Source organism: Canis aureus, chromosome 20 (genome assembly GCF_053574225.1).
Source record: "Canis aureus isolate CA01 chromosome 20, VMU_Caureus_v.1.0, whole genome shotgun sequence".
Classification (NCBI taxonomy): Eukaryota; Metazoa; Chordata; class Mammalia; order Carnivora; family Canidae; genus Canis; species Canis aureus.
In genome coordinates, this window is record NC_135630.1 from 29,631,959 (window position 1) to 29,645,818 (window position 13,860).

At 51.6% G+C, this 13,860-nt stretch overlaps 1 protein-coding gene and 1 long non-coding RNA gene across 13 annotated transcripts in view; one reads left to right on the plus strand and one right to left on the minus strand.

Annotated features, from left to right (window-relative positions):
• MYO7B (myosin VIIB) overlaps positions 1-13,860 on the minus strand; it is an 86,293-nt gene that overhangs the window by 42,282 nt on the left and 30,151 nt on the right. For 6 of the 7 annotated variants that reach the window (XM_077861246.1, XM_077861243.1, XM_077861247.1 and 3 more), the window contains exons 9-15: positions 12,278-12,431; positions 10,036-10,112; positions 8,874-8,993; positions 8,429-8,571; positions 6,165-6,375; positions 5,352-5,487; positions 1,546-1,709 (exon numbers count right to left, since the gene is read on the minus strand). In XM_077861246.1, coding sequence (XP_077717372.1) covers positions 1,546-1,709; positions 5,352-5,487; positions 6,165-6,375; positions 8,429-8,571; positions 8,874-8,993; positions 10,036-10,112; positions 12,278-12,431 — 1,005 coding nt within the window. The remainder of the gene's footprint in view (positions 1-1,545; positions 1,710-5,351; positions 5,488-6,164; positions 6,376-8,428; positions 8,572-8,873; positions 8,994-10,035; positions 10,113-12,277; positions 12,432-13,860) is intronic. The other variant, XM_077861249.1, reaches the window with a different exon arrangement.
• Positions 12,891-13,860, plus strand: part of LOC144291634 (uncharacterized) — a 40,229-nt gene continuing 39,259 nt past the window's right edge. For 3 of the 6 annotated variants that reach the window (XR_013358991.1, XR_013358990.1, XR_013358993.1), the window contains exon 1: positions 12,891-13,739. This is a non-coding gene — a long non-coding RNA (uncharacterized LOC144291634). The remainder of the gene's footprint in view (positions 13,740-13,860) is intronic. The other 3 variants (XR_013358992.1, XR_013358994.1, XR_013358997.1) reach the window with 2 other exon arrangements.

Here is a 13,860-nt window from a genome sequence, read left to right on the forward strand (position 1 = left end):
GTATGTACTGCCAAATTCCATCAGTTGGCAGTACATGTGTTAACACTTCTGAGAAGAGGATGCCATCATTGGCACCTTATAGTAACAATGGGCTGCATTTTCCTGTTGCCTTGGTTTGTAAAATCACGTGCATTTCCCTCACCGTCGTCCTGCTCCCTGAAATCCCCAGGACATGCTCTTGGGGTCCCACAGAGCCAGAACGAGCCTGTACCCTGGCCTCAGCTGTAGAGAGTTTAGCCTGGCTCAGTGATGCAGGGGGTCCAGCCTGACTCCCCTGGTTCCAGACCTGGGCAATTCCCGCAAAGCCTCATGGCTCCTTGGTTGCCTCTCAGGGCCTGCTCTGTACATGGCCCTGCACGCGGTGGGCCCTGGGCCTTGACGTTATAGGAGAGGCCTCCTGCAGAGGTCAGGTGGGGCATGAGGAAAGGTGAAGGGCACCTCAGCGTGGCCAGTGGGGCACAGGGGGCACAGTTTCTCCTGCCTACAGCCCAAGTTCTTATACCCCAAGTTCCATAGCCACTCAGCAGGCCCCAGCTCCCTGCCCAGGGTGGGAGGGAGATAATTAGATAATTTGCAGGGCTTTTCTGGAACAGTCACTCTTAAGGGGTGGAGGTGTGCCAGAGAGTGGGTGGGCACACCCTCATCCCACCAGGAAATCCTATGCTGCCTTGAGGAGCACTGGGGGCTCTCTGCTGTCCACCTTCCTGGTCAGTGGCCCTTAGTGCCACTGCTGCTGTACCACACACCCTGTACCACACACACACACACACACGACATAAGACACATACCATACCATGCACACACCACACACATATACCATACATACCATAGTACACTCCCTGGTACATGCCACACACCCCATAACACACATACACACCATACATACACCATTATCACACGCACACACACCCCATACCACTTACACACATCACATACGTCATAGCACATGCATACACACAGCACACATACTATCCCACACACATCCCACATATACTACACCCCCCCACACACATCCCACATCACACATATACATACCATCCACACTATAACACACCCCCATACACACATACCACACATATCCCATACCACATACACATACATACCCATACACACACCACATACACCACACACCACACATACCACACATACCACTCACACCACACACACCACACCTACTCCCCACAAACACCATACAAAACACACACACCATGCACACACCACACAATACACATACCATACACATACAACATATACACAGAGACCATAATATTAACAAGAGCAGATGTGCCTCCACTAGACCACCACACACTCAGAAGCAGGCCTGTGCACAGGCCTGTCCACATCCAGGTGCACCTGTCACCTTACTACTGTCCATGCAGCAGCAGCAGTGACACCTCACTCCTGTTTTACACTCACTTCTGGGCCCTGACTGAACAATGGAGACCCCAGGTGATAGGTCATCCCTGTGCATGCTTGTCTGGCCTTTGTGGCCTTGAGGGCCAAGAGACCCAGGAGGCACTGGCAGGGCCACCCACGGGAGCCCACCTTGAAGAGCTGGCTCCCTGCGCTAGCCTGGATGATGGTGCTTTGGCCCAGCTTGGTCCCCGCTGACTCCAGCTTGAATATCTCCTTCAGGAACTTGTTTTTGGAGGAGTAGACCAGAGTGAGGATATCTGTGCTCAGCATGTCTCGATTCTTCTCCAGGAAGCCTGTGGGGGAAGCAGAGCCCGCCCGCCAGCTCAGTTCAGCCATCACTTCTGACCCCCAGGGGAAGGAGAGGGCAACGAGGTGGGGATGCCCAGAGGAACCCCCACAGAAGCTGCCCTCTTCACCCCTCCCTCAACCTCCCTGTGCAGCCAGCGGAGTTCCCTGCACCCCCGCCTGTGCCCATCTCTGCCCAACACCAGTGTATCACACTCACATCTGAACCCTCCAATGCCACTCTCCCAGTACCCACCATCTCCACCACAACCCCCTGTCTAAGCCACTGCCATTCCTTTTGCCCAAATCATTCCTTTGATCACAGCCCACCTCTCTGCTCCTGTCCCACCCTTCCTGGCTCACGGCCCCCGGGACACCCGGGACATCCTGAAACAGCACATTGCTGCGTCACCCTGCCTGAACCCTTCTTCTGCTCTCTTGCCACCAGAGCACGGCTTCCTCCTCTCCTCCCTCCTCATCTCCTGAGCCACTGTGGCCTTGCACTCCACGCCAAGTCACCCCCAGAGGCCCCGGCTCTGCTATAACTCCAACCCCCACCAGCTACTCCGGGACACTCTTCGCTGCTTATCCATCCAGGCCAGCTCCTGCTCATTCTTTGAGACCAGCCTGAGCATTGTCTAATCCAGGAGGCTCCCCAGGGCCCTCCTTGGGGCTCCCCTGGCTTCCATGTGGCCTTTCTCATGGGCTCTACTGCTCAGTTCAGGGGCAGTCTGAGGACATTCCCTCTGCCAGGAGCCCCTCCAACCTGAAGACTGAGAATCCAGAAATTGAGGAGAGGCAGTGCTAGGGGCTGAGTTGCATCCCCCCAAAATCCATACTTTGAAGTTCTAACTCCTAGTACGTCAGAATATGACTATATGCGGAGATGGGCCTTTACAGAGGTGATGAAGTTAAAATGAAGCTATTTGGGTGGCTGTAACCCAGTGTGACTGGTGTTCTACAGATGTGGACACAGATTCATAGAAACGCTGAAGATGCCAGAGACATCGGAAAGACTAATGCTTTAATCTTGGACTCCTGGCCTCCAGAACCATGAGAAGATGAATCTCTTTTCCCACCTGCAGAGCTTTGCTATGGCAGCCCTAGCCAGCTGCTAACACAGGCATGGCTCCGGGCATGGGTAAGAATGGGCTTGCCCTAAGGTGGGACACAGAATCACCAAGAAGGTGATGAAGAAGAGCTGTGTCTCAAAGCCAGGCTGGTGAGGGCTACAGTCCTGGGACTTGTAGGGATGCCCCGCAAGGACACGACCCTGAATTCCCTCTCCCACTCTGCCCCTTTCAGTCACCCACCTTTTAGTGGGACACTCTGTGCATACCTGCACAGCCTGGTATGGGTTAGGGAGATTGAGTCAGGGGGGTAGGAAGACAACTTCCCCCACATCTGCCCCCAGTGCCTGTGAGGGGAAGACACTGCACCAGATGCTTGGGAGGCACCATGAGGCCAGCAAGCACTGTACACAAGACAAGAGCACAAGCACTGTACACAAATACCCTTCTCCCAGCTACGTGCTAGGGAGGCTGTCCTCTGCAGCAGAGAGTGGGCAGACACTTGGTGGCACTCTGTGTCTCCCCAGGCTTTGGCAGAGCTTCTGCAACCCGGGGTTTTCTCAAGGGATGCATTGAAACACCCCAGGCTCAACCCCACAGTGGGTATAGTAGGTGGGGCTCAGCAGCACAGATGGCACCCAAAGAAAAACTAGCAGCCTCAGCTTTAGTGAACATTAATAGAATTTTCCATTCAGAAAGTCTACAAAGAAGCTGTCTTAATCTTAGTATACGCAACAAAGTTTCACATCACTTCAAATAAAACTTGGCCTTGAATTGTCTATGGAGGTTGAGATGGACTCAGTGTCTTCTCTGTATTCTGGGACCCTGCAGGTCACACTGGCTCTGGTCTCTCCCTTTCCGAAGAGCCCCAGAGCCAGGGTCAGGTGGGGACTGTGAAGGAGTCCTATTTCATTCTACAGCAGAAATAATCCCCTGACCTCCCAATACCTCACTTCTTCCATGCAAAAATGTCAGCCCTTCCTACTGCCTGGTCTCTCCAACTGAAAAGTATGTATGGGTCATCCCTGACTTTGAGTTTCTGGTTAAACAGGCCAGAGCTCCTCCTTGTTTCTCCATATGAGCTAGAGAGTGCTGCTGTGGCTGCCTGACCCACTATCCTGACCACCTTTCTCATTTTTCTAAACACACCAATCGGTTGACCCTATAGATAAATAAAGACCCTCAGGCCTTTATTCCTTCAGTCAAAACCATGACTGACCATATCTCAGTATATATATAAAAATGAACGCAAAATGAATCAAAGACCTAAGTGTAAAAGGTAAAACTAAAAAACTCCTGGGAGAAAACACAGAGGTAAGTAAATCCTGGGTCAGACAATGGTTTCTTAGTCATGACATCGAAAGCATGAGCAACAAAGGAAAAAATAGATAATTAGACTGTATCAAAATGAAAAACTTTTGTGCTTCAAAAGACACTATCAAGAAGTGAAAAGATAACACCAATAAAAAATAAATTAAAAAAAAAGAAGTGAAAAGATGACCCAGAGAGCAGAAGAAAACATTTGCAGATCATATATCTGATAAGGTACTTATCCAGATTATATAAAGAACTCTTACAACTCAATAAAAAGACAACTAATTAAAACATGGGCAAAGGGTTTGATAGAAATATCTCCAAAGATGATAAACAAATAACCAATAAGTACATGAAAAGATGCTCAACATCATTAGGCATCAGGGGAACCCAAACCAACTTTACACTGAGATACCACTTCAAACCCACTGGAATGGCTAAAAGAAAAAAGACACACATAGCAAGTGTTGGTGAGGATGTGGAAAAATAGAAGCCTTCATACACAGCTGGTGGGAATGTGAAATGGTGCAGTCATTTTGGAAAACAGTTGGGTGGTGGTTACTCAAAAAGCTAAACGTAGAATTACCATATGACCCAGTACATACCAGAGAAGTGAAAACATTTGTCTATATAAAAACTTGCATGTGAGTGTTCATGGCAGCATTATTGATAAAAGCCAAAGGTGGAAACAGCCCAAATGTCCCTCAATTGATGAAGTGACAAATGAGATGTGCTATATTAGCACAGTGGAATGTGATCATACTGCAATATAAAGAAACGAAGTCCTGATATGTGCTATGATGTGGACAAACCTTAAAAACATTATGTTAAGTGAAAGAAGCCAGTCACAAAGACCACGTATTGGATGGTTCCATTTGTATGAAACGTCCAGAATAAGTAAATCCATAGGGACAGAAATGAACAGTTGCCCAGTATTGGGGGCGGGGAAATGTAGATTGATGGTTAATGGAAGGTTTCATTTTGTATTGATGAAAATGTTCCAGACTTATGGCAATGCTTACACAACTTTGTGAATATACTAAAGACCATTGAGATGTACAGTTAAGATGGGTGAATTATATATATGTGAATTATGTCTAAATAGAGCTATTGCTAAAAAAACAAAACTGTGCATGGTCCATTCCATTCCCTTTGTCCCATTGCTCATGTTGCAAAATAACCTTGTCCTCTCAGCCTTCTTCCCATGGCCTTCCTAGAATGATCCAGATTTGGATGGAAGGGGAAGTAGAGAAGAGCTGCACCTACCTTCTGTCTGGTAGTACACCTCGCCTGCAAAGTGGGCGATGCCAAACCTGGCATCATGGATGTTCCTGGGCTGTAGGTAGGCCTTATTGTTGGCATGGACACTGTTCAGTTTCTGCAGCATGGTTGTATCTGTCCCCTGGAAGAACACAGACACCCTAGGGGCTGACGTCCCAGAATCCAGCCATGGGGAGCTCAGCTGGCACATCCACAGGGCTCAGGGGCTCCCTCACGGGGGCAAAGCAACTGGGCTGAGAGTGAGTGAGGACCCTTTTACAGATGGGAAACTGCTTCCCAGGGCTGGCGACTGGTCACAATGAGTGAGGACCGAGCTGGGAGCAGAGACTGGGTCTGCCTACCTGCACTGCCACTTCCCTGCTCCACCCTTCCCTACGATTGTCCAGCTACCCTGACCCTGGCTTCCCCCTTCTCTGGACTCAGAGCCTTTACTGACTACTTTGAAAGTCTACCTCCCCAAGGACAGCCAGAGTGCTTTGAGGGCGAGCGGGCAGGCATTTCCATCTCTGGCATCCTTGCAGCCCTAGCAAGCCCTTCCTGGGGTGGGGTGAGTTCTTAGAGGAAATGATCAGTCACGCTGCTGGGGAGTAGGGGTGAGGGTGGAGTTGGTGAGCCTTCCAGTGGGTGTGGGACTTGGAGGAGACAAGGCTGCTTAAGCTGGGGCTGGTCTGCTAATGCCTGACAGAGGTTTCGGCAGGCCAGGGACCAATGGGCCACCCCAGGGGAGTTTCCCAATCTTGAGGGAAAGAGCCATGAGTGGGGGTCTCCACCCGAGGGTCAGCAGGCTCTGGGGTGTACCTGTGGGAAGTGGCTCTCCTCGTCCAGGAGGGAGATGATGCTCATGGGCTTAAGGGCCAGCAGATCCAGGGTGGGCCGATTGTCATTGTAGTGGATGTAGTCCCAGGCAATGTTCTCTGAGAGGTACTCCTCCTGCTCCATGGTGAACACATGCTGCACGAAGAACTGCTGCAGGTGCTCGTTGGCAAAGTTGATGCAGAGCTGCTCGAAGCTGTGGAGGGAATTCCGCCGCCCAGAGGTGGAGCAAGGTTAGCTTAGTCCCTGTGGCTGTTGGCAGGAACCGCAGGCCACCAGCCATTTGCATCCAGCTGCACAAGTATGCCCACGGATGCACATCCCCATCTACGTGCACACTCTGACACACAGCCTTCCTCTTCTCTCTGTCTCTGCCACTGTCACCTTTTCCACCCCATGGCAAACAGACTAAGAATGTCATCAAGGGACCATCCTTAGGGAACCAAGTGTCCTGTAGCAGTCTCAGACCCAGGGGCAAGAGGTCTTGGTGCTGAGATGAGCTTCTGGAGACCTGGTAACAACTGCTGGGGTCCTCTGCATCAGTCAGACATACTTCTTACTCCCGCCCCATCCTCCTGCTGCTCGTCCTCCTGGGCACCCCACCGTGGGAAGTCATCCCTCCACTCATCACCGCTGGCTCAAGTCACAGACCAAGGTCATGTTTGACACCTCTCTCTCCCTCCTCCTCAGTTCCAGTCAGCTGCCAGAGTCTGGTCCCCACTCACTCCAGCACAGCACCCTGGCCTTTGTACTGCCCTCCGCTCCCATGGCTGAGGCCTGTGTCCAGCATCCCCTCATTCACATGGGGCCACCTTCTGCTGGCTCTCCCTGCATCCCCATCTCCACTTGCCACTGGGGGGGGTGGGGCTCTTTGGCAAGAAGGTCCCACTGTCCCTCTGCTTTCAATCCTCCTGGGGCTTCCTGCTGTTTTCAGATCCCCACAGCCAGAGACACAGTACAAAGCCTTCCTGCACCTCCCAGGGAGTGGCCGGGGTCACTATGGCCTCCTTCCCTGTGTCTGAGTCATCACACCTTTCTGTGCTCTCCCCCCCCCCATTACCCAGCTAGTTCTGTTTGACCCTGGCTCTCACTTAGGCCTTTCGTGCTCAGGATGGGTTGCCCATTCATGCAAATCCTCATCATATCTGAGACTGGCTGTTCAGCATCTATTAACCCAAGAGGTGAGGGGACAGGTCCGCCATGTCCCTCACTCCCAGTACGCTGCCTGGAGATTGCTCAGTGGCCACCTGTAGCCACTGAGGTGACCGCAGCCCTGTAGCAAACCCAGCTTGTGGCTCCTTCAAGGACGGGTCCTGTATGAATGAACCGATCCCTGCAACCAACTATTCATCTACCTCCAAGGTGTCCAAGGTGCTTGGTCTGCTCAACTGTTGCTCTTGGGGACAGAACCCAATGATCTGAATCCCACTTAGATTTCTCGTGCCTTAGAGCTACCACTGCACAGGGGGGCTTGGTTCTGTCAAACCGGCCCATCCCCCCATGCACAGTGAGCAGGCCTTCACCCTGCCCTCCCAACTGGCTGGATGGCTGCAATCCCAGTGCGCTCCTGCTTGCTTGTCCCGAGGTCCTCATTTTCCTCCTCTGTCCTCCTCCTGCCACCATTTGTCCTCCTTTGGCTCCAGTGCCTGAATGTCTTCGGCACCCTGCCTAGCCCCCTCCCGAGCCTTCATCACAGTCCCCCCAGGCATCACTTGTCTGACCTGCCTCCTGCCTTTGGCTTTTGGGCCTCCAGTCTAGGGTCCCGGGACACTGGGACACAGGGTCAGGGGTGTCTTGCCTTGCCTTACCCTTGCCAAACTCCAAAGTCAGGGATGGTCACACATAACCCTCTCTTCCCTGTGGCCTTGTATGGTAGCTCATCTAAAGATGCAGTTGAATCAGTGTTGCTGGTTTCCATTTTCACTCCAGCCTCATGTAATAATTCACTTTAGTTCATTAGGAGAGCAGATGGCTCAAGAGAGGTGACAAATGTTGGGGCTTCAACCTGACTCTTGGGGGTAACTTGTTGCTCTGTGGCTCTCTCTAGCTGTGTAGGGGCTGTCAGGGGAGGTACGCACACCATTTCACTGCAGACAGATTTAGGCCTGCAGAGCCGACTCTGGCATCTGTGAGAATGTATGAGGGGTCCCTCGAAGCGGGAAGAATGGTCACCCTCTAGCTTGCTCCATTAGAGAGGACCTAAGCTGATCTCCCATTGTCTGAAAGCAGGTGAACTGAGATCTTCATACCTATTGTTCTGGAAATTTTCAAAGCCAAATATGTCCAGGAGGCCAATGGCTCTTCGCACATTTTTGGGGTCCTGGGCAGGTGGAGTGAAAATTGCAGTGTTGATCTTCTTGACAATCCACAGGAAGAGGTGCCCATAGATGCCCTGAGGAGACAAGAGGTAAAGCCCATGGCCTTTGAAACATAAGAGACAGGCTGCCCCTTATCTCTAGTTCACCGGCAAAGGCTGCATGCACGCTGGCTCTCATGGACCTGCCAAGGGGCATTATCCCTACTTGAAAGGCAAGAAACTGAAGCCCAAAGAGGCTAGGAAGCAGTCAACAGGCAGGTGACTGGCAGAGTCAGGACATGCCCCGCTATCTCTGCTCTCTCCTGCTCTCCACCAGCAGGAGAAGGAGCCATGTCCAACAGAGAGGCACGCGGACCCCTTCTCCCATAGCTCTGTACCTTGACAAAGGCATCCCTCCGGTCTGCAGCCTGAGTGATGTTCAGGGGCCTGGTGACAAACTCCCCTCGGATGATGATGGAATGCTTGATCAGACAGTCCCGGAGTGCCTGGTACTCCACCTGGAAAAGCCGGTGGGAGCTGGCATCACAGCTAACAGGGCAGGGCCTGGCTCCATGGCTATGACCTACTCATACCACGTCTTGTTCTCTCTTGTGACCAAACACCTGAGGGTGGGAGATGCCTGTGGGGCCATCCAACAGGGCCAGGCCCAGATGGAGGCTGGAGTCGGAGTCCTGGGCCAGCCCTGGTCGAGCATCGGTCTAAGCACCGGGGTGTCAGGATATTCAGGAAGGTGTATAAGCTGGGTAGGTCCTGGGCATGCTGGCTGCTTGGTTTACCAGCTCTGTGCTGGTCTCCTGGAGGCTGGGGAAAGGGCTGGTGCCATAAGCAGACCTGAGCAAACAGTGCGTGGGGAGGGCTCTGACACTGGGCCACTGGCACCTGGCTATGCCCCAACAGAAGCCACTCCAGCAAAATGTGATTGCTTTGCTTGTTTGTGTGTTTGCTTCTGATTCTATCAACTTCCTACCAGAGCTATCACTGGAGTGTGATGTGGAGGACATTATGATGTCCCTAGGGCAAAGATATTTCTCCACCCAGTGCCTGCCTGTCTTCCTGCAAGGCAAGACTCCATTTGGTCGTGTAATAATCTGGAGGGCTCGTGGTATGAGCACATCTACTTTCCAGAATAGCACAATTCATGGAGAAGGCAGAGGGCTTGAAGGGAGGTAGGGAAGGGTCCAGAGGAAGGGCACTGGGCCATGTGGCCGTGTGGGGACAGCTGAGGGACCAGGTGGGGTGGAGAGTGAGGATGTTGAGTGAAGGCCACCAAAGAGCAGGGGGGACACAAGAAAAGGGAAGAAACGTGTGTTAAAGCCAAACCGATCATTTCATGTTAAAGATTAGCTCATGCTGCTTCCCACCCCAGGGACTGCAGTGCCCCGATGGGTGTGGAGGTTGAGCTGAGAGCCTGGGAGAGGGGATGGGGGCAGGAGTGGGATCCTGGGAAGGGTTGATGGCAATTGGGGTCTGGGGGCTGTGACCCCAGGCCCTTGGGGCCTCTCACAGAGGTGGAAGCTGGTAGACACAATGGCCAGCTACCTCCAGTAACTTCAGCACGGTGGGAAAGGCAGGCGTCTCCATCACGTCGGAGGAATCCAGGTTCTCGAAGACTGCAGCTGTGGATAGAAGCAGTAAGCCCAAGTGGCGAGGTGGCCTGAAGTGATGGGACAGGAGCCCCAGTAGGGCCCAAGCCAGAGGCAGCCACAGATCCACCTATTAGAGGCCATTGTCCCTAGGCGTGAGGCACCACCTCCAGGAGACAATGTCCCTGGTGATGAGCAGCCCCTTAGCTGGGAAGGAATGTAACAGACTGCCTCCCCCTCGCTGCTTAGCGACATCATGGCCCCACATCAAAGGAAAGTTTGAAGAAGTGAGGGCTCATGTGGAGGGAGAAGCCTGGTGCTGTGGGCAGGGTGGGGTCTACTAAGGAAGAAGATGAGCCATCGATCCCCTTCACTGCTCTCCACTGTACATGGAAGTGGCTACTTGTTCTTTCAGTCACATAAGTGGACATTAACAGAGCACAATTGTGAGCCATGCCCAGCCCTAGTGCAAAATACAGATACAAAATAAAGCCTACAGATAAAAAAGTATATAGAAGCCAAAGGGGCGTTATAGTAAATAATGATTAAGTTAACATCATGTAGCCACTACTACAGCCAAGGTACACAGCCTGGTGAACGCCTGAAGCCCTTATGCTCCTTTCCTGCTAAGACTGGGTTCCTCTCCACTTCCTCCCCAGCATCATCCTTTTACTATCTAAATATTAATCCCTTAACAGCATTTAATTTCATCTGTTTTTAGACTTCGTGCTAAGTGTGATCTAATTGAATGCCTGATCTACAAGCTCTGCATTCTTTGGTGCCTGGTTTCACCTCCTCAGCATCACATTTGCAGTACTCTTTCACTTCCCAATGCCCTCATCCTGCATGTCAGCACCCACCAGTCACCAGCGAAGTGCCCGGTTCAGGTGACAGATCACATGGGCACAGTGACAACAACTCGCCTGGAGTAGATTTCCTTACACAGCGTGACAGAGGGGTCCGAGTTCATGGAATAGTTTACTGTAAAGTCTGTCCTTCCTCACTGCTCTGTGAATTGGAATCCTTCATGAACTAGAGAACCAGCCGGAGCTCCTTCCAATATTGCCTCTGCCCCACTCTTTCTCTTTTCCTTTAGTACGTCAGGTAAAGGTATGCTACAGCTTCTCACTTGTCCTCCACACCTCCTACTCTCTATGTTTTGCTGCCCTCTATCTCTCTGTGTTGTGTTCCTTTTTTGCATTTCTTTTTATTGAAGTTTGATTTGCCAATATATAGTATAACCCCCAGCACTCATCCCATCAGGTGCCCTCCTCAGTGCCCGTCCTTCTGCTACCCCACCTCCCCTGCTGCAACCCTTTGTTCATTTCCCAGAGTTAGGAGTCTCTCATGATTTGTCTCCCTCTCTAATTTTTCTATGCTGTGTTCTGACTTTTCTTTCACTAACACATTCCCTCTTCGTGTGCATAAAACTGGCTGTTAAAACCATTTATTGATGTCTTCATTTTGGTTTTTATTATTACTTTTTTAATTTTAGAATTTCTTTGTGGCTCCTTTTAAAATCTATAATGTCACATTTTCCATTTCCAGTTTCCTGTCTAAATTTACAAGTGTGGCTTTTTCTTTTCTTGAACATAGCCACGCATAGCTGCTTTATGATTTGTGTCTAATAATCCCAACATCTGAAATCTCTGTGGCCCTATTTCTATTGTCTATTATTTCTGCTGCTTCTTGCTCATGATGTCTTGTTTCCTCATTCCTACTTACCTTTGGCTGCATGTCAGATGTTGTGTTGGAAAAACTGTCTGAAGGAATAATTTGGAATCTAGATTGATGTTATTTTCCTCCAGAGAGGAATTTCCATCAGATGCTTAGAGGCACTAATAGGTCAGGACACCCTAATGCCCAGGCCACCTGGATGCTTACAAACGGGTTTGCAAGTTCATGCATGGCTTTGTTTAGTCTGGTTCACCCTTACCCTAAGGGGGTCCCAGCTAAGCTGGGCGATGATCAGAGTTTTCATCTTTAGAGAGCCTTAAGCTTTGACGTCTTCCCTCTAACCCCACGAGATCTCCAAAATCATAGCGATAATTTTCAATGCATTTTCCCAGGACAGGGCTAGACCATGTGACCTTGGCAAACTCTTGAGGTGAGAACTCCCAGAGATTCTTCCTCCTCCTGCCCCAGGCCCCCCTACTCTTCCTCCCCAGGGAGGGCAGTTTGGGTGGGAACAGCATTACCCATAAACTCCACATTGCCCAGGTGGAGAATGGCTGCCAGCAGCTTGCTGAGGTCCCAGTTCTCAGAGTCGGAGAACATGAGGATCTTCATGGCAGAGCGAACATGGGCATAGTCCTTGGCATCATTGAGGCCCTCACAGGATGTGCAGTTTCCCTGCAGGATCAGGCACTTCAACATTCTGGCGGTCACCCTACACCCCACCTCCTCCATCATAGGGCTAGCAAGATAGAGATGTGTCAGGGACTCAGACAAGGGTCCCTAATAATAAGTGGCACTTCATAGGCTCTAGGTGGACTCTGAGAGGCCATCTGGAGACCCCAGCTCAGAAAATACACACAAGTGCTTCCCAGAGGTGGAATCATGATGACAGACATAGCAAGCTTGGACTTTGCAGCAAGCACTGGCACTTGGAAGCTGTGTAGCTTTAGCCAAATCATTCCGTTTCTCTGAGCCTCTATTTGTCACTCATCCACAGTAATGCCTGCCTTATCCTCTCTGGGGAATCCTGTGAGTTTATTCCTTTAGCAAACACGTTCCAAGGCTCCGCATGTGCCAGACCCTGTGCTACTTGCTGGGAATTCCATAAATGGAGAGACCTGGCCCTGCCTGGGGTGCTGCGCATCCAAGAAGGGAGGCAGAAAGCAAATGGTGGTGTCATACACTCTTAACTGGTGCTGAGACCAAAGGGGGCCAGGACCAGCTCTATTGGAAAGTGAGGGAAAGCTCCCTGGAGGTGCAACCGGAGCTGGCTCTCCGTGCTGTTCTTCATAGCAGCAGTGAACAGTGGTCTAGGCAGTGAACAGGGGGAGCCCGGCTGTGAGGTAGAGACTAGCTTGCAAGGAAGCTGGGGTCACAGTCAAAGGGAGGTGTGGAGGGATGATGGGAGCTGGAGGCGCTTGAAAACCAGGAGCCACAGGGAGCCCCTACAGAATGGGGGTCTGAGCTGTCATCTGTCAGACTTGTAGTGTGGAAGGTCTGCAGGATGGATTGTAAATTAGGAATGGAGTCCAGTGACAGGGAGGATGTGGAAGGAAAGGATCATCAAGATCCAGGCAGGAAATGAGGAGGGCTTCAGGCAGTGAACATAGGAGGGGTTGGGCAGGAGAGATTCAAGAGGTGGAACTCCTCTACCCCCTTTTCAACACCCTGGAGCTGGAAGGCCTCTCCCGTCGCACTGTTCCAGGCGTGGGGGTGCGAGCTCTAGGGGCACCTAACAGGGATGGGCGATTGGAATGAAATCGAGGAAGAAGAAGCATGGGTACGACCCTCCATCACCTGCCGGAGCCTTTGTTTGCTGGAACCGGAGGAGGCTGAGGTTTGTGGGGAAGGATATCCCTTCAGCAGAAAATAAGGAAGCGGACGGACGAGGGTAAAGCAGAAGGGTGGATTGGCTGATGGAAAAGGGAAACCCTCCATCCCCGCCCCCAGGGCTTTCTGGGCGGTAAACCACAGGTGGAGCAGGTACTCGCTTTCCTCTTCTTTCTCCTTTTGCTCTTGAGAGACACCTGCTGGGGGGGGGGGGGGGAGGGGGAGGCAGGCGGGGAGGGCGGGGCGGGGCCGAGAGGACGACCGGAGGGAGGAC